This window comes from Rana temporaria, chromosome 2 (genome assembly GCF_905171775.1).
Source record: "Rana temporaria chromosome 2, aRanTem1.1, whole genome shotgun sequence".
NCBI classification, from domain to species: Eukaryota; Metazoa; Chordata; class Amphibia; order Anura; family Ranidae; genus Rana; species Rana temporaria.
Genome location: NC_053490.1, coordinates 441624253 through 441647727, shown reverse-complemented (window position 1 = coordinate 441647727; position 23475 = coordinate 441624253). Strand labels below are relative to the sequence as shown.

Below are 23475 nucleotides of genomic sequence, written 5' to 3'. Positions count from 1 at the left end.
TGAACTGAACTGTAGGAGAATTCTCAGTTTAACCATTTAAAGGCTAAATCTTTTTTGACACTTGATGCTTACAAGTAAAAATCCTGTATTTTCTGCTAGAAAATTACTTGGAACCCCCAAACATTATATATATTTTTTTTAGCAGTGACCCTAGGAAATAAAATAGCGATTGCTGCAATATTTAATGTTACACGGTATTTGCGCAGCGGTCTTTCAAACACATTTTTGGGGAAAAAAATATACTTTAACAAAAAAAAAAAATAAACAGTAAAGTTAGCCCATATTTTTTTTTTCATCCAAAAGTTTTCATTACCTGTTTTTGTGTAAAATATAATATATATATATATATATATATATATATATATATATATATAAAATGTAATACACAAAAACAGGTAATGAAAACTTTTGGACGAAAAAATTAAAATATGGGCTAACTTTACTGTTTAGCCCAAAAGCGCCTGAAAAATCGGCTTAACATATCGGCCCAAAAAAATCGGCATCATAAATCGGCTATCGGCCGCCGCGATTTCTAAATATCGGCATCGGCCAGAGAAAAACCCATATCGGTCGACCTCTAGCTAGAGAATCAATTAAATCCATTTTGGATTAAGGCTGTAACATAACAAAATGTGGGAAAAAATGAAAGTGCTGTGAATACTTTCCGGATGCACTGTATGGAGAGGGTGAATCAATGGGGGCACAGCTAGCACTAAAAACCTGACTGGGGTTTGGCTTAAAGGGGTTGTAAAGGTTTTGTTTTTTATTTTCTAAATAGGTTCCTTTAAGCTAGTGCATTGTTGATTCACTAACCTTTTCCTTCAATTCCCCTTCTAAATGTTGTTTTTCTTTGTCTGAATTTCTCACTTCTTGTTTCTCCTCAGTAAGCTTGCCCCCATCATCCAAGCCGTTCTTGCTAGGGGTTAGTCAGCATGTTAGCCCCCTCCCTTGGGACTACATCCCTGCGGGGAGACACTGTGAACACAGTGGGCTAGATTCAGATAGATTACGCGGATCTAAAGATCCGCTAATCTATCTGATTTACGATCCGCCAACGCAAATTTGAGAGGCTAGTGCAGTATTCAGAAAGCACTTACCTCGAAACTTGCGGCGGCGGATCGGAAATCCCCTGGCGGAATTCAAATTCCGCTGCTAGAGGGAGTGTAGTATTTAAATCAGGCACGTCCCCGCGCCGATTTAAATGCGCATGCGCCGTCCGCGAATTTTCCCGGCGTGCATTGCTCCCAATGACGTCGCTAGGACGTCATTGGTTTCGGCGTGAACGTAAATTACGTCCATCCGTATTCGCGACCGACTTGCGCAAACGAAGTAAAAATTCAAAACTCGGCGCGGGAACGACGGCCATACTTAACATTGGATACGCCGCATATAGCAGGGGTAACTATCCACCGGAAAAAGCCGAACGCAAACGACGTAAAAAAAAAGCGACGGGCGGGCGTTCGTTTCTGATTTGGCGGATCTCCTTAGTTGCATATTCGTCATGTATACAAATGGAAGCGCCACCTAGCGGCCGGCGGGAGATTGCAGCCTAAGATCCGACTGTGTAAGTCGCTTACACCTGTTAGGGCTAAGGGAGATCTATGCGTAACTGATTCTTATGAATCAGTCGCATAGATCCGACCGTCGGATCTCAGAGATACGACGGCGTATCAGGAGATACACCGTCGTATCTCTATCTGAATCTCCCCCAGGATCTCCCCGCAGGGATGTAGTCCCAAGGGAGGGGGCGAGCACACTGACTAACCCCCAGCCAGAATGGCTCGGATGATGGGGGCAAGCTTACTGACGAGAAAGAGGAAGTGAGAAATTCAGACAAAGAAAAAAAACATTTAATAGGGAAATCGAAGGAAAAGGTAAGTGAACCAACAATACACTAGCTTAAAGGAACCTATTTAGAAAAAAAAACCTTTACAACCCCTTTAAGATAGGTTTTTGAGAGTAACTACAGTGATTACCTAGAAAACAAAACCTCCTATATTAAATTTGTTGTCACTTTTTTCTTTGCAGGGACAGAGAATGTTATAAAAGCTTGTCTGGCCTCTGATGTCCCCTACTTACTGTACACAAGCTCAATAGCTGCAGTTGGACCAAACACAAATTTAGATCCTATGGTGGGGTAAGTCTTTAAAGAGAGTGTGTTCTCAGCACCTCCACATTTTAGCTATCATTGTACAGATTACCTGAAGGCTGCCCTTCTACACAGTAACAACAATGGGTCACTCGCACTTCACCTTCACCATTCATACAACATTTTGTCTTTTTCAATTATTTGATTGGATAAGGTGGAGATTAAGATGTCAGTGCCCTGCCTCTCCAACATGTCCAATCAGAGCATACCTTGTATTCATTAAAACAAATACAAGGCATTCAGTAAATGGTGGTGATGCAGAGTGAGTGATCGTGTTTCCCTATATCAGGGAACACACGATCAATGACAGCGCCACAACGAAGAACAGGGCTTGAGCTCCGGAGGACCGATCACGGGACACCGGCGGCGATCGGGTCCCGCGGTCACGGAGCTTCGGACCGGGTCGCCTGCATGTGCGCGACCCCACGGCTGGGCTTAAAGGGCCACGTCAAGGTACGTGGATGTGCCCAGCCGTGCCATTCTGCCGACGTATATCGGCGTGAAGGGGTCCTTAAGTGGTTAATACCATTTTAGTCTACTAAAATACGACTAAAACGAAAACAATTGAGATGACTAAAATAGGACTAAAACTAAAATGTCATTTTAGTCAAAAGACTAATGCCGCGTACACACGATAATTTTTCGGCATGGAAAAAACAACGTTTTTTCCAACTTCATCATTAAAACAATGTTACCCACACACGATCGTTTTTAAAAAATGCTCTAGCAAAGCGCAGTGACGTACAACACGTACGACGGTACTATAAAGGGGAAGTTCCATTCGCCTTTGGGCTGCTTTAGTTGATTTCCTGCTAGTAAAAGACGGTTTGCGCTTTTCTGTCTGTTACAGCTTAATGACTGTGCTTACTCCATTATGAACGGTAGTTTTACCAGAACGAGCGCTCCCGTCTCATAACTCGCTTCTGAGCATGCGCGGGTTTTTAACGTTGTTTTAGCCCACACATGATCATTTTTTACAACCCGAAAAACGACATAGTTTAAAACATCGTTAAAAAATGCAGCATGTTCGAGATTTTTTTTTTTACATTTTTCAGAACCCGAAAAATGATGTGAAGCCCACACACGATCATTTTAAATGACATTTTTTTTAAAATGTCGTATTTTTCATGCCGAAAAATGATCGTGTGTACGCAGCATAAGACTAAAACTAAACGGAAATTTGATGTCAGAATGAACACTGGTCTGTAGTGCATGTTCATACCTCAATGCCATAAATAATAACATATTAGATTTTTCACTTCAGCAGTATATAATGAGTTTGGAAATTGTAGAGAAATGCTTAAATACTGCATTATAATTTAACTACACCCATTAGATTTTATGGGCCAGATTCACGTAGAATCGCGGCGGCGTAACGTATCATATATACGTTACACCGCCGCAAGTTTTCATCGCAAGTGCCTGATTCACCAAGCACTTGCGTGAAAACTTACGCCGGCGGCCTCCGGCGTAAGCCCGCGTAATTCAAAGGGGCGTGTGCCATTTAAATTTGGCGCGTTCCCGCTCCGGACCTACTGCCCATGCTCCGTTTTGAAATTCCCGCCGTGCTTTGCGCGAAGTGACGTCATTTTTTCGAACGGCGACGTGCGTAGCGTACTTTCGTATTCCCGGACGTCTTACGCAAGAAAAAAAATTTAAATTCTACGCGGGAACGACGGCCATACTTTAACATGGGCTGTGTAAAGTTAGGGCAGGTAAAACGACGACTAACTTTGCGACGGGAAACTATACTAGCAACGACGTAACGAACGCGAAAAACCATTGTGGATCGCCGTAAAACCTCATTTGCATACCCGACGCTGGAATACGACGCAAACTCGGTACTGCATCCTAAGCGGCCGAGGTACTGCATCCTAAGATCCGACGGTGTAAGACAATTACACCTGTCGGATCTAAGGGCTATCTATGCGTAACTGATTCTATGAATCAGTCGCATAGATACTCTGAGAGATACGACGGCGTTTCAGAGAAACGCTGTCGTATCTCTTCTGTGAATCTGGCCCTATATGCCTAAAATTCGTTTTAGTCTACTAAAATGTACTGGAGATTTTAGTCGACTAAATACGACTAAAACTAAAACAATTCCAGAAGACTAAAATGGGACAAAAACTAAAATGCCATTTTACTCCTAAGACTAAAACAAAATTTGCTGCCAAAATTAACACTGCTTGCCACCAGTTGCCCCACCCAACCCCTGCCCTGCCCCACCCCTAAACACGCCCTCATATATTATCTCATGAAATGACACTAAAATGTTTTATGCAGAATTAATTTAGTTATAAAAATAAATATTAATAACAACTTTATCCATGTCCATCAGTGCAGCCTCACCTGTGCCCATCAATGCAGCCTGCCTGAGTGTGGCAGTAAGACACGAAGGCCAGGATGTGCTTGATGTGACCTGTGCCCATCCCGGAGCATGTGGCTTGGAATTTGCTGTAGGCTTTTCAGGTGGTGTGGTAGGCCTTCAGCATGTTGGCAGACAGTGACCGGTTTATGAACAGCGTAGTATTATGAAGGTGGTCTCTTAGTCCATCGTTAGCTGCAACCAAGTTGAGATAGGAAATGAGGTTGGGTCGGCTCCAGGTCGCTGCAAGAAATACAAAGGAAAATTGAGGTGGAACAGTGCGTCTGCTGCTAAATTGCACTTGCCAGGTATGTAAGTACAGTGCACATTGAAATTGTAGTGAAGAAGTATTTGCACCAGCCTGTGTAGGAAGGACATGATGACCAGGGACTTGGACCTGCCTTTGTTGACAATCTCAGCCATGGCTAAGTTGTCAGTGCAGAAGACCACGATCTGCTCCGCCCAGGTGTGTCGCCAGACCTGAGCTGCTGCGACGATAGGGTAAAGCTCGAACAATGGGGAGGTCTGGCTGAACCCAGGACCAGAAGGATTTCCTGCGGCCATGGCCCTGCAAACCAATGGGTGCCAAAAATGGCAGCAAAGCCTGTGGAGGCTGCTGCATCTGTTACTATATGAGGAGAGGAGGCTGAAGCTGCTGACATGAACATGGATACCCCGTTCCAGTTTTCAAGGAAGTTGTCCCACATTGCTAGATCTGCAGCAGCTGCCTTGTCTAACCTGATGGTTTGATCGGGGTCCTGTGCGTGGGAAAGGAAAACCGGGAGGCGAGAAATGAATGAACGCCCCTGAGGGACAATCCTCATAGCAAAGTTCAGCATGCCTAATCTGGGACAGCTTGTCAGGGGGTAGGCTAGCCTGCGTGGAGCGAGTGTCAAGAGTGATGCCTAGAAGGTGATGGACTGTGTCGGGCCTTCCACTTTACGCTCTGCTATGGGCACATCGAGATTGCCACATACTGCTCTTAATTTGTCCAAGTCTGACGGGGCTCTCCAGATCGTTCGATCAGCAGGGGTCATCAAGGTAGTGGATGACTTTCTGGTACTGCACTTAAGGAGACAGGATCCAGGTAAGGGACTAAGTCAGTTTGGTTTTGGAGTCGTATGAGCCTTTCCATTTGCCACTACCAGAGAGATGACTTGATGGGTAGCAGTTTGAATGCTTTAGAACTTGCCCTTTGCATATCCACGCACCCCCCAGTGACAGGATAGGCCATCCCAACTTGTCCAGTCCACCTGGGGTGGCCACGCGGGCCTGGCATGCCCTGGACAGCACTAGTGGTGGAGGGGATGGCCAGGGAACGTTTGGACTCCACGTTGGATCAACAGTTTTGGCCCTAAACTGACCTAGAGATGGTTGTGTGTGAAAATCCCAGATGATCAGCAGTTTTTTTAAATGCTCAGGCCAGCCTCTCTGGCATCATGCCACATTCAAAGTCACTTAAATATAAACTTCAGAAAGTCATCGTCTCCACATCTAGATGCCTAAATGCATTGAGTTGATTAGCTGATTGCATGTGATTAGCTGATTAGAAATTTGTGTTGACAAGCAATTGAACACGTGTACCTAATAAAGTGACCGGTGAGTGTATATACTGTACAGCTGTGGCCAAACATTTTGAGACTGAAACAAATAATATTTTCACAAAGTCTGCTGCTTCAGTGTTTTTAGATCTTTTTGTCAAATATTACTGTAGTATACTGAAGTATAATTACAAGCATTTCATAAGTGTCATTGGGGTAGATTCAGGTAGCTTTGCGCTTTTCTTACGGAGGCGCAGCGTAACGCTTTGCCGCTGCGCCTCCGTAAATTACCTGCGCTACGCTTCATTCACGGAGCAGTAGCTCCGTAATTTGCGTGAGCGCTCCGGAAAACTGCCCGGCGTAAGCGCGTGTAATTTAAATGATCCCATAGGAGGCGTGGATTATTTAAATTAGGCGCGTTCCCACGCCGAGCGTAGTGCGCATGCTCCGTCGGGAAACTTTCCCGACGTGCATTGCGGCAAATGACGTCGCAAGGACGTCATTTGCTTCAAAGTGAACGCAAATGGCGTCCAGCGCCATTCACGATTCACCTACACAAACAACGTTAAATTTTAAATTCGCAATGCCGGAACGACGGGTATACGTAGCATTGGCTGCCCCTGCTAATAGCAGGAGCAGCCTTATGCGGAACCCGGCGAACGGAAACTACGTAAACTGCGTACGCAGGGCTCGCGTAGGGTTGTGAATCGGCGCTAGTATGCAATTTGCATACTATACGCTGACCACTACGGGAACGCCCCCTAGCGGCCATCGTAAGAATGCAGCCTACGATACAACGGCATAAGGAGCCTTATGCCAGTCATATCTTAGGCTGCAGTCGGCGTATCGAGGTTCCTGAATCAGGAGCATTCGAGACGCCGGCGCAAGTAAGCAATTGCGCTGCGTAACTATGGTTACGCAGACGCAATTGCTACCTGAATCTACCCCATTGACTTTTATTGACAATTACATTAAGTTTATGCAAAAAGTCAATATTTGCAGTGTTCACCCACATTCTGAAGCCCATCCTAAAGCGCATTTTTGCTTAATCAATGCTTGGAGTTTGTCTGAATTTGTGGTGTTTTTGTTTGTTCACCACCTCTTGAGGATTGACCACAAGTTCCCAATGGGATTAAGGTCTGAGGAATTTCCTGGCCGTGGACCCAAAATTTTGATGTTTTGTTCCCCAAGCCACTTAGTTATCACTTTGGCCTCATGGCAAGGTACTCCATCATGCTGGAAAAGGCATTGTTCCTCACTAAACTGTTCTTGCATGGTTGGGAGAAGTTGCTTTTGTACCATTCTTTATTCGTGGATTTCTAAGTAAAATTGTGAGTGAGCCCACTCCCTTGGCTGAGAAGCAACCCCACAAATGAATGGTCTCAGGATGCATTACTGTTGGCATGACACAGGGCTGATGGTAGGGTTTACCTTTTTTTCTCCAAACAAGGTTTTTCCTGGATGCTTCTAACAAAGGGAAAGGGGATTTATTAGAGAAAATTACTTTACCCCATTACTGTGCATGCAGATGCACTCACACATTCCTGAGCAAGCTCTGCACTGGTGGTGCCCCGATCCCACAGCTTAATCAACTGTAGAAGACGGTCTGGTGCTCGCTGGACTTTCTTGGGCGTCCTGAAAGCCTTCTTCACAAATGTAGTGAATTTTTTTTTTATGGGATTCATTTAATTTTCATGGCAAAAAGGAAGTCTTCGCATTTAATTGCAATTCATCTGATCACTCTTCCTAACATTCTGGAGTATATGCAAATTGGCATCATAAAAATGGTGTCATTCTCAAAAATGTTGGACACAGCTAAATAAAGTGGTGTATTTAGGTTATGTGCTGCCCAAGGCCTGACTAAACTCATGCACCCCCTAATTTAAATATGACCCACCCCTTCCTGTCAATGCCACACCCCTTCCTGTTTAAGACCCCAGGACAGATGGGGATGCTGGGGACAGAGAGGGATGCAGTGCGATGAGGACAGAGAGGGATGCTAGGGACAGACAAAGAGGGATGCATTGTGATGAAGACAGAGGGGTGTAGTGCGATGTGGACAGAGAGTGATGCTGGGGACAGACAGAGGAACACAATGCGATGAGGACAGAGAGAGATGCAGTGCGATGAGGACAGAGAGGGACGCTTGGGACAGACAGAGAGGGACAAAGTGCAATGAGGACAGAGAGTGATGCTTGGGATAGATAGAGGGATACAGTGCGATGAGGCTAGAGAGGGATGCACTGCAGACAGGGGATACAGGGGTATGCCAGGGGGCACAATGTGGGGGTGGGGACACCGTGGGGGGGGGACTAGGAGAGTAGCATGGGGCCTCCAACGGACCTCCTGGGGCCCAGGCCCCCTACATCTGTACTGGCTACCCCTCCCCCCCAGATGGTGGTGGCCCTGGTATCTCAAGACTTCAGTAAAAAAATAAAAAGTACACAGCCTCACCTGATACCTGTAATAGTAAGACCTCTCAGGCGCTGCTGCCTGCTGGCCCCTCCTCTCTTCTCGGCCACCCCAGGTGTTGTCATTTACAATCACCAAGGTTGGATGGGAGGGAAGGAGGGGATGGTGGGAGCAGCGGGTCATGAGAGATCATATTACAGCCGCTACCCATGCTAGACTGTGTTGCAGTCTTGCAGAGCCTCTCATGGGCCCCCCTAATGACCCCAGGCCCTCGGACAGTGCCTGATGGGTCAGTCCGCCCCAGCTTATTAAGCAATACACATTCAGTGAACGTTCATGTACTGCAAAGTTTGCAGCACATTAACTTTCACTGAATCTGGACTGTTGCACAAATCACTTTATTACAAAATTATTTGCATATTGTTTAAATCCATATTGAGCACTATATTTGGCTGCTTGGCACACGCACATGATGACTTTATTCCTGCTATCCTTTGACCTGACTGCTGCCTGGGGGTTCCCATCATCCTCCTCTCTCTTTCCTCCTCCTCCTGATGTCACAGACCTTGCTCTGGACTGGAGAGAAGATGCTGTGTTGATGCCATGTAGAGGAGGGTAGGCAGCTCCGTCTCCACCAGTTAACTTATGTGCACCAGGTCTGGCCATCTTATGGGGGTGGCAGTTGCTCCCCTCCCCTGGCCAAGTATGCCCAAAAACTGCCCATAGTACTAGCAAGTGCCGTGCTACAGCGGGCTGGCCGCCAGGGGCTATATTTGTGCGGAAGTCAGGTCTATGGTGGAGAACTGGTCGGGGGGGCAGCTTTTTTGACCCCCCCCCCCCCCTGTAAAGTGCTGCACAAGACCCGGGCCTTTGCCAAGAATCAGCAATAGCTGTATATATATATATATATATATATACATAATGGTTAATCACCTCTAGCTAATAGTTGCCATTTCTTCTGTCCTCCAGGCCTACATAAAAATTAAATCTGTAGAAGCATTTTTGTATACTTTCTGGCACTATTTGTGTTTCTGGGCTGGCATTACAAGTTCATTAATTACTTTATGTGTTGCCTTTGGTTGCTGCCTAAGTAAAAAAACAAGTAATGATTCCAAACATTAAAACACAAAGCAATAACAATGCCTAATGCCATCATTTGTAAGCCTCATCCACTTTAAACAGATGCTATGCAGTATTTAAATTGCTGACATCCTTGCTTTAAGAGTTCAAAGGAGCCTGAAAATCTGATAACATACATTCATTAGTAAATACCTTTGGATTAGGTGCTCAGCCATTCTCATGGCCAAGGTTAATGAACTTGGTGTCATTTTAGAGGGAAAGGTCCATCACTCCGGGTAATACATGTGTTGCTCTTATCTTCTGTAAATATACGTACTGTGAGTGTGAGGTCTGATGTACTAAAAGTATTAGGAAGATCAAAAGCAGGTTAATGACTATACATTTTTGTGTTCTATGTGCTCTTAATAAATGAGGCAGTGCAAAGAGCAACGATGATGTGAAAAATACATTAGGTCCCGGCTAGGGATGAGCTTCGTATTCGAGTCAAACTAATTTTCGACTCGAACATCGTATGTTTGATCGTTCGTCGAATTACGAACGTTTTGGGCCGTTCGCGCCAAATTCGAGTTACGTTTCACAGCCCATAATTCACTGCGGCATCATTTTGTGCACGGACAGTTCTAAACAAGTGCCACCTCACAGGCATACTATAGACACACAGCAGGTATCATATTTAAATGAATTTTTTTTTTTTTTTCACTTTAAGCATCATTAAATTCACTGCTCCAGAAAAAACGACCGTTTTTAAAACTTTTTTTCCATTGATACATATTCCCTGGGGCAAGACCCGGGTTCTCAAAGACGTTTTACGACAATAACTTGCATATTAATTGACTTGATTATCATCAAGTCCAAATTTTGGGTTGTTGCCACAACAGGAATCAAGGGGAAATCTTCAAATGGGTACACCCTGTTAATAAACCAGGAATTCCCATACTTTGGAGGGATTTCCTCTTACTTCCTGTTTTGCTATGGGACAGGTGTGAAGGGAAATCTCTCCAGTGTGAGTTAGCAAAAGAAAACAAAAAACTGACAGGGGGTATAAACAAGGCCGGATTAACATAGGGGCTATTGTAGCTGCAGCTCCAGAACCCTACCTTAAAGTGGATGTAAACCCACTCTCATCCTTTCTAAACTACTGACATAGTACTGATCTATAAGGATATACATGCCTCCTGCATGTATCCTCACCTGTCAAATGTCTGTTATAAGAACTGAAAAACTGCAGATTCTGTGGGTGGGTCTGTTGTCTGGAGCTTGGTGGGTGGAGTCGTGATGACAGTAGACTCCCCGCCCACCTCTACACTCCCCTTACACTGAATTTTGCTATGGTCACTAACATCCAGTCAAAATCCAGAAAAGTAACCACATGACTTCAGTGCCTAGTGCATGAGATATGTAAATAACCTGTCACTCACAGCAAGGGGGAAGAACGGACAAAAGTTTTCTCCTGTTTGTCCATTTATCTCACTGAAAAAGAAAAGAGGATTGCTCAGAGCTGGATTAACTCTTTGTGGCAAGACTGGGCACAGATGATAGGAAATCGTTTACATCCACTTTAAGATGGTGTACACATGATTGATATGCAAATTATGGATGGCAAGGATAAGAAAATCGTATAAGCATTGATATGCAAATCACAGGGGCATTCACACAAGGTGGTATCAAAAAGTTTCAAGACTGGCTTAGAAGAAAGTACTTTATTTATCTACGTTTATACACTATTACCTACAAAATAGTCCCCTTGCACAGCAATACAGCATTTCCAGCGTTCCTGGCACTTTTGGAATGTGTCATGGAAGTCTTCTTTTCAAAGCGCGTCAGCGCCTCCTGCTATTCGTGCTGGATCTCTGCAATGGTTTCAAAATGGCAACCTTTGAGTTGGATTTTCAACTCATTGCAGCATCAAACTTGCTGAATCATGTCAAACGTCTCTGTGGCATATTTGCCCAGTTTCCCGCAGAATTTCACGTTTGTGCTGTGTTCTAACTTGCTACTCGTGATGAGAGAGCAGAAGTTATAACACACATGGTCAGAATATCACCAGTTGCACAGCTCCTGATGTATACAGGACTATGTCTTTTGGTATACTGACTTCTAAAGGTTGGTGCTCTCTGTGACTGTGCATGCAGCCTTGTGCTGCCATCTGTTGGCGAGTTACAGAACTAGACTCTAAACTTTTTGATACCACCTCGTATTTAAAGTGATCGTAAACGATCACCTTGTAAAACAACCCATTCAGTTTAAAATAGAAATGAAAGGCAAAAGATTTTTGTATAGATATAAAAAAAAAAAAAAAACATTATACAGTTGCAAGAAAAAGTATGTGAACCCTTTTGGAATGATATGGATTTCTGCACAAATTGGTCATAAAAAGTGATCTGATCCTCATCTAAGTCACAACAATAGACAATCACAGTCTGCTTAAACTAATAACACACACAGATTTAAATGTTCTCATGTTTTTATTGAACACACCATGTAGACATTCACAGTGCAGGTGGAAAAAGTATGTGAACCCCTAGACCAGGGGTCTCCAAACTGCGGCCCGAGGGCCGGATGTGGCCCTTTGCTAGCTTTAATCCGGCCATTGGGACACAATTCCTTCCACTGATATGAGGCACTATTCCTCCCACTGACACCAGCAATGGGACACTATATCTTCCATGGATACCGATGATGGGAAACTAGTCCTCCTACTAATAGGGGGAATACTCCTCCTTCTATTGACCACCTACCCTGAGGCCATATTTATTCTTACTGATGCTGGGCTGTGACATTTTCTGCCCCTGCAGGCCAAAATCTGGCCCTCCTAAAGTCTGAAGGACAATAAAGTGCCCTTTGTTTGAAAAGTTTGAAGACCCCTGCCCTAGACTAATGACCTCTCCAAGAGCTAATTGGAGTGAAGTTTCAGCCAACTGGAGTCCAATCAATGAGATGAGATTGGAGGTGTTGGTTACAGCTGCCCTGCCCTATAAAAAACACACACCAGTTCTGGGTTTGCTTTACACAAGAAGCATTGCCTGATGTGAATGATGCCTTGCACAAAAAAGCTCTCAGAAGACCTACGATTAAGAATTGTTGACTTGCATAAAGCTGGAAAGGGTTATAAAAGTATCTCCAAAAGCCTTGATGTTCATCAGTCCACGGTAAGACAAATTGTCTATAAATGGAGAGTTCAGCACTGCTGCTACTCTCCCTAGGAGTGGCCGTCCTGTAAAGATGACTGCAAGAGCACAGCGCAGACTGCTCAATAGGTGAAGAAGAATCCTAGAGTGTCAGCTAAAGACTTACAAAAGTCTCTGGCATATGCTAACATCCCTGTTAGCGAATCTACAATACGTAAAACACTAAACAATAATAGATTTCATGGGAGGATACCACAGAGGAAGCCACTGCTGTCCAAAGGATGCCACTGCTGTCCAAAAAAAACATTGCTGCATGTTTACAGTTTGCACAAGAACACCTGGATGTTCCACAGCAGTACTGGCAAAATATTCTGTGGACAGATGAAACCAAAGTTGAGTTGTTTGGAAGAAACACACAACACTATGTGTGGAGAAAAAGAGGCACAGCACACCAACATCAAAACCTCATCCCAACTGTGAATTATGGTGGTGGAGGCATCATGGTTTGGGGCTGCTTTGCTGCGTCAGGGCCTGGACGGATTGCTACCATCGAAGGAAAAAATAATTCCCAAGTTTATCAAGACATTTTGCATGAGAACTTAAGTCCATCTGTCCACCAGCCCAGCTCAACAGAAGATGGATGTTGCAACAGGACAACGACCCAAAGCATAGAAGTAAATCAACAACAGAATGGCTTAAACAGAAGAAAATATGCCTCCTGGAGTGGCCCAGTCAGAGTCCTGACCTCACCCCGATTGAGATGCTGTGGCATGACCTCAAGAAAGCGATTCACACCAGACATCCCAAGAATATTGCTGAACTAAAACAGTTCTGTAAAGAGGAATGGTCAAGAATTACTCCTGACCATTGTGCACGTCTGATCTGCAACTACAGGAAACGTTTGGTTGAAGTTATTGCTGCCAAAGGAGGTTCAACCAGTTATTAAATCCAAGGGTTCACATACTTTTTCCACCTGCACTGTGAATGTTTTCATGATGTGTTCAATAAAAACATGGTAACATTTAATTCTTTGTGAGTTATTAGTTTAAGCAGACTGTGATTGTCTATTGTGACTTAGATGAAGATCAGATCACATTTTATGACCAATTTGTGCAGAAATCCATATCATTCCAAAAGGGTTCAAATACTTTTTCTTGCAACTGTAAATACCTTTTTTCCATTTTTTCATATATGATCACATTCCCTCTTTTTTCAGCTGCATTAGAGCTCGGGGGGAGAAGCAGCAGTACACTGAGCTTGCCAGTGAATGTCTGATCATTGGAGGAGAGTATACTGAGCTCCCAGCAGAGCTGGCGAACTGACCACGATGTGCTCTCTTGCTTAATGTGGTCAGTTTTTAATCAGGAAGCAAGGGGACTAGCAGGAACACCAGGGGTTTCATACAAAGGAAGCAATACAAAGAGAAAAGGATACTGTCTCGTATCATGGTACAGCAGGCACATATCAGGAATATGAAGTGTTGGGGCAACAAATGCTTTAGGTTTACTAGTTTTGACTCCATATTAAGGCTATAAAAGTAGGATTCTATATCTTGACATCTATATTTATAAAAAAAAAATCCTGTTTCTTTTGTTTTAAGAATCACAGAAGACACAATCTATCATGGTGAGAAGTTACTGTTTTATGGTAAAACTAAGAGTCGGGCTGAAAAGTTAACCCTCTCGGCTAATGGTCAGCAGGTATGTACTTTAATAACCCAAAATATCACCCTCTGAAAAAAGTTGTATTTTATAAAGGCTATACCTTGCAACAAATTTTTTTTTTTTTTTTGTGCTATGGATAGCACAGTAGCTAATAGTAACCACTGACATTAAATCAACCACAAAATACAATTTAAGATTACAAAAGCCCTTAATAATATGAAAAAAGTTGAATAGGGCTCAAAGAACTAGCAATCAAAATTAAAGCAGAGTTCCACCCAAAAGTGGAAGTTCCACTTATCTGTCTCCTCCCCCCCCTCTCCGGTGCCACATTTGGCACCTTTCGAGGGAGCAGGCCCATCAGAAGTTCGGCCCCCTCCTCCATCCCCGCCATCGGATCATTCATAAAGCACAGGGCGCTTCATGCATTCACAGTAGGGGTTCAGCTGTGAAGCCACAGGCTATGGCAGCACCCGAGAGCCCATGGAAACATCAGCTGGGGTGCCGCCATCGCTGGATTCCAGGACAGGTATACATACTGTAGCTGCTGAATTTTTCTGTGGGAGGGCTGGAGCATCACTTTAAGACCCCTTTTAGACTGAGTCCGCGGGCGTGTTAGCAGTAAAGCGTTGTTTGTTTTAGCGGCGCTTTACTGCTGTTTAAGCGTCACTTTTCGGCCGCTAGCAGGGCACATTTAACCCCCAAGAAGGGGTTTAAAGCACCCGTGTTGCGCTGCCCATGCATTCCAATGGGCCGGAGCAGTTTGGAAAGGCTGTAAACAGATGCTGCTTCCAGGACTTTTCCTAACATCCTGCAAGCGCACTGCCCCAGTGTGAAGGCACTCTGGCTTTTACACTCAGGAGGCAAGAGAGCCAGTGTTCAGGCGCTTTACAGGTGCTATTTCCAGCGCTAAAATGCCTGAAAACTGCCTAAAGTCTCCTACACACGATCAGACTTCCATCTGACTTTTCTGTGGATTTTGGTCCGAATGGGTGTTGGCCGTGAACTTGTTCTGCATACACACGACAGGACTTTTATAGCCAACTTTCACCAAATCATGTGGTTTTTCAGCTCTTTACCACCACCCTTTGGGCAACTTCTGCTATTGTTGTCTGATCTTTAGCATTGGTTCTGAGCATGGGTATTTGTACTTTGGATTTTAGTCCGATAGACTTGTGTACACACGATAGGATTCTCCTCCATCGGACATTTTTTTATCAAAGTTTGAGAGCATGCACTGCGAAACATTTGTCCGTTGGAAAAACTAAAACATTTGTCCGACGGAGCATACACATTCCGTCAGTCAGTTGTTGTCAAAAAGTCCTATCGTGTGTATGGGCCTTATGTGTTAAAGGGCTCTAAAGAACAGTTACTTAACTGCCCCCCCCTCTTTATAGGGGGGACTGGGTTATCCAAAAGCATGTTTTTGCTCTTTCAAGGCCTGCTGGCCATAGTTTTAAAGAGCTATGCAGTGCCTTAAAAAGAAATTCCCAGGCAAATCTGCATGTACACAGATGAGCCATGACATTATCATCACTGGCAGGTAGAGTGAATAAGATTAATTATCTCTTTACAATGGCACCTGCAAGTGGCTAAAATATATAAGGCAGCAAGTAAACATTTCTTCGACATTGATGTGTTAAAAGCAGAATAAATGGGCAAGCCTAAGGATTTGTGTGACTTTGACAAGGGTCAAAGTGTACTGGCTAGACGCATGGTCACAACATCTCAAAAACTGCAGCTCTGGTAAAATTTCTGGTTTTCAGTGGAAAATTGGCGACAGGGTTGTAGGCTCATTGATGCACGTGTGGAGTGAAGGCGGGTTTATTCCAATCCAATAGAAGAGCTACTGTAGCTCAATTTTTTTTTTTTCCTATCTATTTGTTTTTAATTTTTAGCTCCACACCCCGCTGTCATTCAGGCCTAGGCTAGAATGACATGTACCTGGTTCTGCAGCCTTCTGGGATAATTAAATCACATCAGGCTGCACAATTGGCACACAGACTCACCAGGGGCCAGTCTGGAGTGGGGACCCAGCGCGTCATCAGAACTGGCTACCTGCACATGAAAGAGGCATCCAGCTGAAGAAGATCAAGATGGCAGCATTGGATCCACTGTGTGGCACCTGAATAGTGATTCACAGTGGGAAAACTTTGGATTTGCTGTGCAGGCGAGAATGTTCTTTGAAGAGCACTACAGCACTGCAGGTAAATGAGAAGAAAAAACATGTCGGGGGAGTGGAGTGTAACTCTAATGCCGCGTACACACGATCGGTCAAACCGATGAGAACAGTATGATGGACCATTTTCATCGGACCAAACCGATCGTGTGTAGGGCCCATCGGTTATTTATCCATAGGTTAAAAAAAAGCAATCTTGTTTTAAATTTAACCGATCGTTTGTAGGCACGTCCATCGGTTAAAAATCCACGTATGCTCAGAATCAAGTCGACGCATGCTTGGAAGCATTGAACTTCATTTTTTTCAGCACGTCGTTGTGTTTTACGTCACCGCGTGCTGACACGATTGTTTTTTTAACTGATGGTGTGTAGGCACGACTAACCATCAGTCAGCTTCATCGGTTAACCGATGAAAGCGGTCCATCAGACCGTTTTCATCTGATGGACCGATCGTGTGTACAGGGCATTATTATTTATTGACACTTCCACCAAAAAGCGGGTTAGAATGGTCTCACATCCGAACACAATTCCATGACGCAATTGTAGATATTTGATTAGTTTTGGGATTGGCAAAGCTACATTGATTATTCCCACTCCATATATGATCCTTCTAATTTTAATGATACCCTTCAAAATAACATTTGTTTCAAAATGTCCTCTTTATGTTTTTGCTTTGCAGATGAGCAATGGCAATAAATTGACTACCTGCTGCATCCGACCAAGCGGTGTCTATGGTGAAAAGTCTCCAACTTTTCTGAGCCAATATCAGTCTGCAAAATCCAACAATAATAAGATAAACTACATTCAACCAGATAATGCAGCGCAAAGCTATGAATATGTTGGTAAGAGGATTTATATCACAGACATGCCACTGATCATATGTCCGAACCCATTTTCATTCATTGATATCACATAGTACCTCAGATGTCATATTTCTTACGATTACTATTCTTTGTTAGGCGTTTTACTCTAAAAACATTTAACATACGTTACTTATGTAGCACTACCCCCGAAGGAGCTGCTGGTTTGTTTTGGGTGGCATGTTACCTCATGGCTCCTCCGCCGTCTAGGGATGTATGGTGAAAGCAGCAGTAATGGAATGTCTTTTTCTGTGCTCTTTATTATCCAGCCGGGTAAAAACAATAAAACTTTGTGGTGAAGAGTAAAGATGTAGTAGGAGAAGAAACAGCAGACTCAGGCGTAACAAATAGGAAACAGTCCTGCTTCCATCAACACTTTGTTTTCTTCGCCACTTCAGCCAGAGTGGGTTTAGTGTACCTGGACAAGCCTCTCTCACTGACCTGACAGCCAGAGTATCACTCAAAACTTTAAGGGAAAAAAGTCTCTGCCACAGACCCTCCTTAGAATTGAGATAGCGGAGATAATCCTCCTTGATAGACTTTGTGCCTGGATCTCCTTCAGGTAGTTTGCAGTTAGGTACCGACTGATAGGTGACCAACGTCCAGCCTTTCAGTGTCCGGTTACCTTGATCCCCAGTGGATTGTCGAGACTCTGTTGGATCGCCAGCCTCTCTTGGCTCTCCTCAGATGGACTCCCCACCGAACAGCTTCCTCTCAAGGGAACAACGCTTGGGATCTTCTCAGGATTGGGGACCCAGTCGATCACTGGGGCCCAGCCACAGCTCAAATGTTCCGGACCAACGTGGTCCCGGAACCAGGAACACCCTAAAGGTGTATGCCACACTGGAAGAAGACCCAGACCAGTGGCGTCTGTCCCATAAATACCCTCCCCCCAGCATGCACAGCCAGAAAAACCCCTCCTGATGGTCTGCTGGGGAAAAGCACCCAAACCTCCACTCCACTACTGCCACCTGTCGTCCTGGGGTGGCATCCCAGAAGCGACAGAATGAGCGACAGAATGAGCCCACAGCACAGCCAAGCTGAGACAGCCAAGCTGAGACAGAGACCCAAATTCAAACAAATCAGCCTGGTCAGAGCTAACTAACTCTCTGACCCCCTCTAAATTTAAATTAGCTCCGGTTCTTAGAAGTAAGCAGGCGCTACACATATATAGACCATGACCATGCTAGCACTTACATCATGTTTTCCCTAAGCGGCATTTACAACTCAGCAGTACACATTCCACTGACTTGTGTAATTATCACAAATAATTTGCCTAGTTTTACTGCTCTTTGGGCGTATAAGAGATAACAGTATAGTCTCAAATAGCAGTGACAAATTAAAAACGACATCACAAGCATTCAGCCCCTCCCAGTACACAAGGATGCTATGGTTTTAGCTGCATTATTCTGGGTCCATAGTGTTAGAATTTATGGAAATACTTTTAAATAGATGGAACTCCCATGAATTATTGCATCCTGGACAGGCCAATCAACAGTGGCGGCTGGTGAACTTTTTTGACCCCTCCCACTTCTCATAAGCCCCACCTCTTATATAATCAACCCACTCCGTCCCCTGTATTCCACTTGCTTCTACCCATAGTGATAGGAGTATACAGCTCAGCATCACAGAACAGAGTATACAGTCCCAGAATCACAGGACAGAGTATACAGCTCAGCCTCACAGATTAGGGTATATAGCTCAGCATTACAGATAGGGTATATAGCTCTGCCTCACAGATCAGGGTATATACAGCTCCGCCTCACAGATCAGGGTATATACAGCTCAGCCTCACAGATCAGGGTATATACAGCTCAGCCTCACAGATCAGGATATATAGTAGGCTTGCCACCTTTTCTTCATGCCAAACCCTAACACTTTAGTGACGCACAGCAATTTTGTATGTAGTATACACTATAGGATTGCAAAAGACCTTAAACACCTTATACAGTAGTAATATAAACAGTGGTAAACAGTGGGTGTGGCCAAACTGAGTTAACAGATGGCAACAGATTTGTGTGTGACTACCTCTGTTACTTGGGAAGCCACAGTTCAATGTGAATAATGTGTCTGGGTTTCAGGCGGACTGAAACCCAGACACATACATCAAAACCTTGACTGTTCTGGTGAATACCAGAGATAGGTGGCAACCCTACATGGTGCTCCAACTTCCTTGGGACACCCTAATATCCATGGGGTACTCTCACTATGGGGCATTCTAACCTCCATGGGGTGCGTCTACAGAGTGCTCTAGCATCCATATACCATGGTAATATTGTACTACTCAGGGAAAGTGATCTTTTTCTTTTTTACATATTTTACAATCTGATTCATTCATTGTGTTTTGTTCTGATTAGCTGTGATTGGCCACAGCCAGTTACATGGTACAGATGGGCTGTGATTAGCCCTGTCTGTACCATATGATCACTGTGACCAATCACAGCTAGCAACACAATTGTACACAATGGATGGCATGAAAAAAGGCTATCCATTGTTTACAATTGTAATATGATCTGCTATGATTGATCACATGGCACCGGCAGCGGGCTGGTACACTGATCAGTCATCAGCTGTGTCCAATGGACACAGCCTATGACAGATCACACAGCAGCGACACTCCACGATTCAGGAGACATCATATGGCGTCCACGTGGATCAACAAATGTTCCGCCCGACTGTCATTTTACTATAGGCTAGGCAGGGACTGTTTAAACAAATACCTTCCAAACTTGTTAGTCAACAAAACATCCTTCTCTGCCATACTGTCAATATAATTAAAAATGATCACTACCGCGACTTGTGATCCGACTTGTGTCTCCCAAAGTCGCGTGACATAAGAAATTACATTAAAGTGAATGAGAGCCGTCTTAACCACTTGCCGACCGCGCACCGTCGAAATACGTCCACAAGGTGGCTCTCCTGGGCGAGATCACGTAATATGACGTCCGACGCGTGAACGGAAATTGGACGCGCGCGCGCGCCCCCCCGCCGTTCCCGATGATCAGATTCGATGCAGAACTGATCAACCACCAGGTCCAGGCCAATAAAATCTGGCCTGGACCTGGTGATCGCTCTAACCAATGGTTGTCTTCCCCTGGCAATGTTTTGTAAACATTGGCAGGGGAAGTACTGCTCTCTCCCTCGTGTCGGTCTTTCCGTTCCAGACCGAGAGGGAGAGAGCATCTAACCGTGAGTTGCACAACACTACACTGACACCAGGTCACGTAGGCACACAATTCACCCCCCGATCACCCCCCAAATTAACCCATTCACTGCCTGTCACTGTGTCACCCAGTACAGCAATCAGATTTTTTTTTGATCGCTGTACTTGTGTCATTAGTGACAAAAATAAGTGTTAGGGTAATCAGTCTTAGGCCCTAAAAAGTCTAGGGACCCCCCCTAACCCCCCCCCAATAAAGGTTTAACCCCTTCATTACCCCCTGTCACCAGTGATCACAGTATAAGTGTCACGGGTGACGCAGTTTAGCTAGTTAATTTTTTATAGCATCAAGGCACCCGCCATATTTTTTGCTATAAAGTTTTAACCCCCTGATCGCCCGGCGGGTGATCAAAGTTTGGTTTTAGCGCCAGATAGGGTCTGCGTCGCCCCAGGCAGCGGCCAATAGCGCTAACACCCACGCACGCACCATACGCCTCCCTTTAGTGGTATAGTATCTGATCGGATCGATACTTGATCTGATCAGATCTATACTAGCGTCCCCTGCAGTTTAGGGTTCCCAAAAATGCATGGTTAGCGGGATCAGCCCAGATACCTGCTAGCACCTGCGTTTAGCCCCTTCGCCCAGTCCAGCCCACCAAAGTGCAGTATCGATCGATCGATCACTGACACAAAACACAAAAACACATAACTGCAGCGTTCGCAGAGTCAGGCCTGATCTCTGCGATCGCTAACAGTTTTTTTGGTAGCGCTTGACTCGGTCACTAACAGGTCAGGTGCTTTTTTGCCTGTGAATCTCACCACTGTACCCCTAAATTTAGAGCCCAAAATGGCAAATCGATGGTACAGTGATGAAGAGGCCTACTTGTTTATGAGCCTGACAGATAGTGATGAGGAGGTCACGCATCTGTCAAATTCTTGCTCAGAATACGATCCTGTAGACGACAGTGGCTCCCTGACAGATAGCTCTGACGACGGAGTGGTCCCTGCTAGGGTCAGGCGTACCAGACCCCGATCTTCTGCTGTCGCTGAGGTGCAAGAACCGCAGGGCTCTCGTATGGAGGAGAGAAGTACTAGCGCCGCTATTCCTTCTGGTGAACTGGCAAGCACCAGCGGCCTAGTACATCCTGGTCATATATCCAGCACTGCAGTAACACTTGGTGACGTGGCGAGTCCCATAAGTGCAGTTCAAGCTGGAGAGGTGGCAAGCACGAGTAGTGTCCCGCTGCCACCAAGAAGAAGACGACAAAGACAGGCCCGTCCCCATAGTGCCCTTCCTGCTGCATTCGCCAATCCTGATTGGGTACCCACCACTTCTGCAGCACCCGTACTTCCCCCATTCACTGGCCAACCCGGAATTCAGGTGAATACAGTTGATTTTACGTCACTGGATTTTTATTCGCTGTTTTTCACCGAAGATCTCTATAGATCTATTGTGGACCAAAGCAATTTGTACGCTGGTCAATTCATTGCCGCTAATCCCCAGCTGTCCCTTGCCAGAGATTGGAAGCCAATTACGGTTTCCGAATTTAAGATATTTCTGGGCCTTTCCCTCATCATGGGCATTACTAAAAAGAGTGAGCTGCGGATGTATTGGTCCACGCACCCAGTTCACCATATGCCCATTTTCTCTGCCTCCATGGCCAGGACACGATACGAGCAGATCTTGCGGTTCATGCATTTTAGTGACAATGAACTCTGTCGTCCTCGGGGAGACCCTGAATTCGATCGGCTCTACAAAATTCGGCCCCTCGTAAACCACTTCAACGAACGGTTTGCAGCCTTGTATAATCCCCATCAAGTTGTCTGCGTTGATGAGTCCCTGGTTAAGTTTTCTGGCCGCTTGTCATTCAAACAATTCCTTCCCAGCAAGCGTGCCAGATACGGGGTCAAGTTGTATAAGCTCTGTGACAGGGCAACAGGCTATACATCTAGCTTTATGGTTTACGAGGGAAAAGACAGTCACGTAGAGCCGGAGAATTGCCCTGATTACATAGGGAGCGCTGGTAAGATAGTGTGGGAATTGGTGTCACCCTTATTCGGAAAGGGGTACCACTTGTACGTGGACAATTATTACACAAGCGTGCCACTTTTTAGTCACCTTTTTGATTATGGAATTGGCGCATGTGGCACCGTGCGACCTAATCGCCGGGGCATCCCCCAACGGCTTGTAGAATCCCGTCTTAGTCGGGGGGAGAGAGCCTGCTTACAGTGTAATAATTTGTTAGCAGTGAAGTGGAGGGATTCACGGAATGTTTTCGTTCTGTCCACGCTTCACGCAGACACGGCAGTCCAAATTCCTACGGCGGCTGGTGTTGTGGAGAAACCCCTCTGTATCCACGAGTACAACCTTAACATGGGAGGGGTGGACCTCAATGACCAGTTGTTGGCGCCGTACCTAATTGCCCGGAGGTCCAAACGCTGGTACAAAAAAGTGTCAGTGTATTTGTTTCAATTGGCTTTGCTGAACGCTCATGTGCTATACAGAGCTTCAGGACGGACTGGATCCTTCCTAAAATTCCAGGAAGAGATCGTCGAAGCCCTTCTGTTTCCAGATGGTGCTGTGCCCCACCTTCCCAACGCAAATGCAGTGAGCCGGCTGTATGAGAGGCATTTTCCTTTTGTCCTCCCTGGTACCCCTACCCAAAAAACCCGCCAAAAAAGATGTCGTGTCTGCAGCAAACTCGGATTTAGGCGTGACACCCGCTTTTATTGTCCCGACTGTCCTGACCAACCTGGTCTCTGCATTGGTGTATGTTTCAAACGCTACCACACACTAATTGAGTTTTAGCGTAGGGTACAGCACCACACAGTCCTAGGCACACCAACACAGGGTCTCGGAATATGTGATGGCCATCACATTTTGAGAGACCATAATCTGCAAGGTTCAGTTTACAGTTTTCTTACAGTTTTTATAAAA

General features: G+C 45.0%; 1 protein-coding gene across 3 annotated transcripts in view; it reads left to right on the top strand.

The window, feature by feature from the left end:
- Nucleotides 1–23475, top strand: part of LOC120927623 (3 beta-hydroxysteroid dehydrogenase type 7-like) — a 58944-nt gene that overhangs the window by 24045 nt on the left and 11424 nt on the right. For all 3 annotated transcript variants that reach the window (XM_040338423.1, XM_040338425.1, XM_040338424.1), the window contains 3 exons: nucleotides 2029–2137; nucleotides 14279–14378; nucleotides 17197–17359. In XM_040338423.1, the coding sequence (XP_040194357.1) occupies nucleotides 2029–2137; nucleotides 14279–14378; nucleotides 17197–17359 (372 nt within the window). The remainder of the gene's footprint in view (nucleotides 1–2028; nucleotides 2138–14278; nucleotides 14379–17196; nucleotides 17360–23475) is intronic.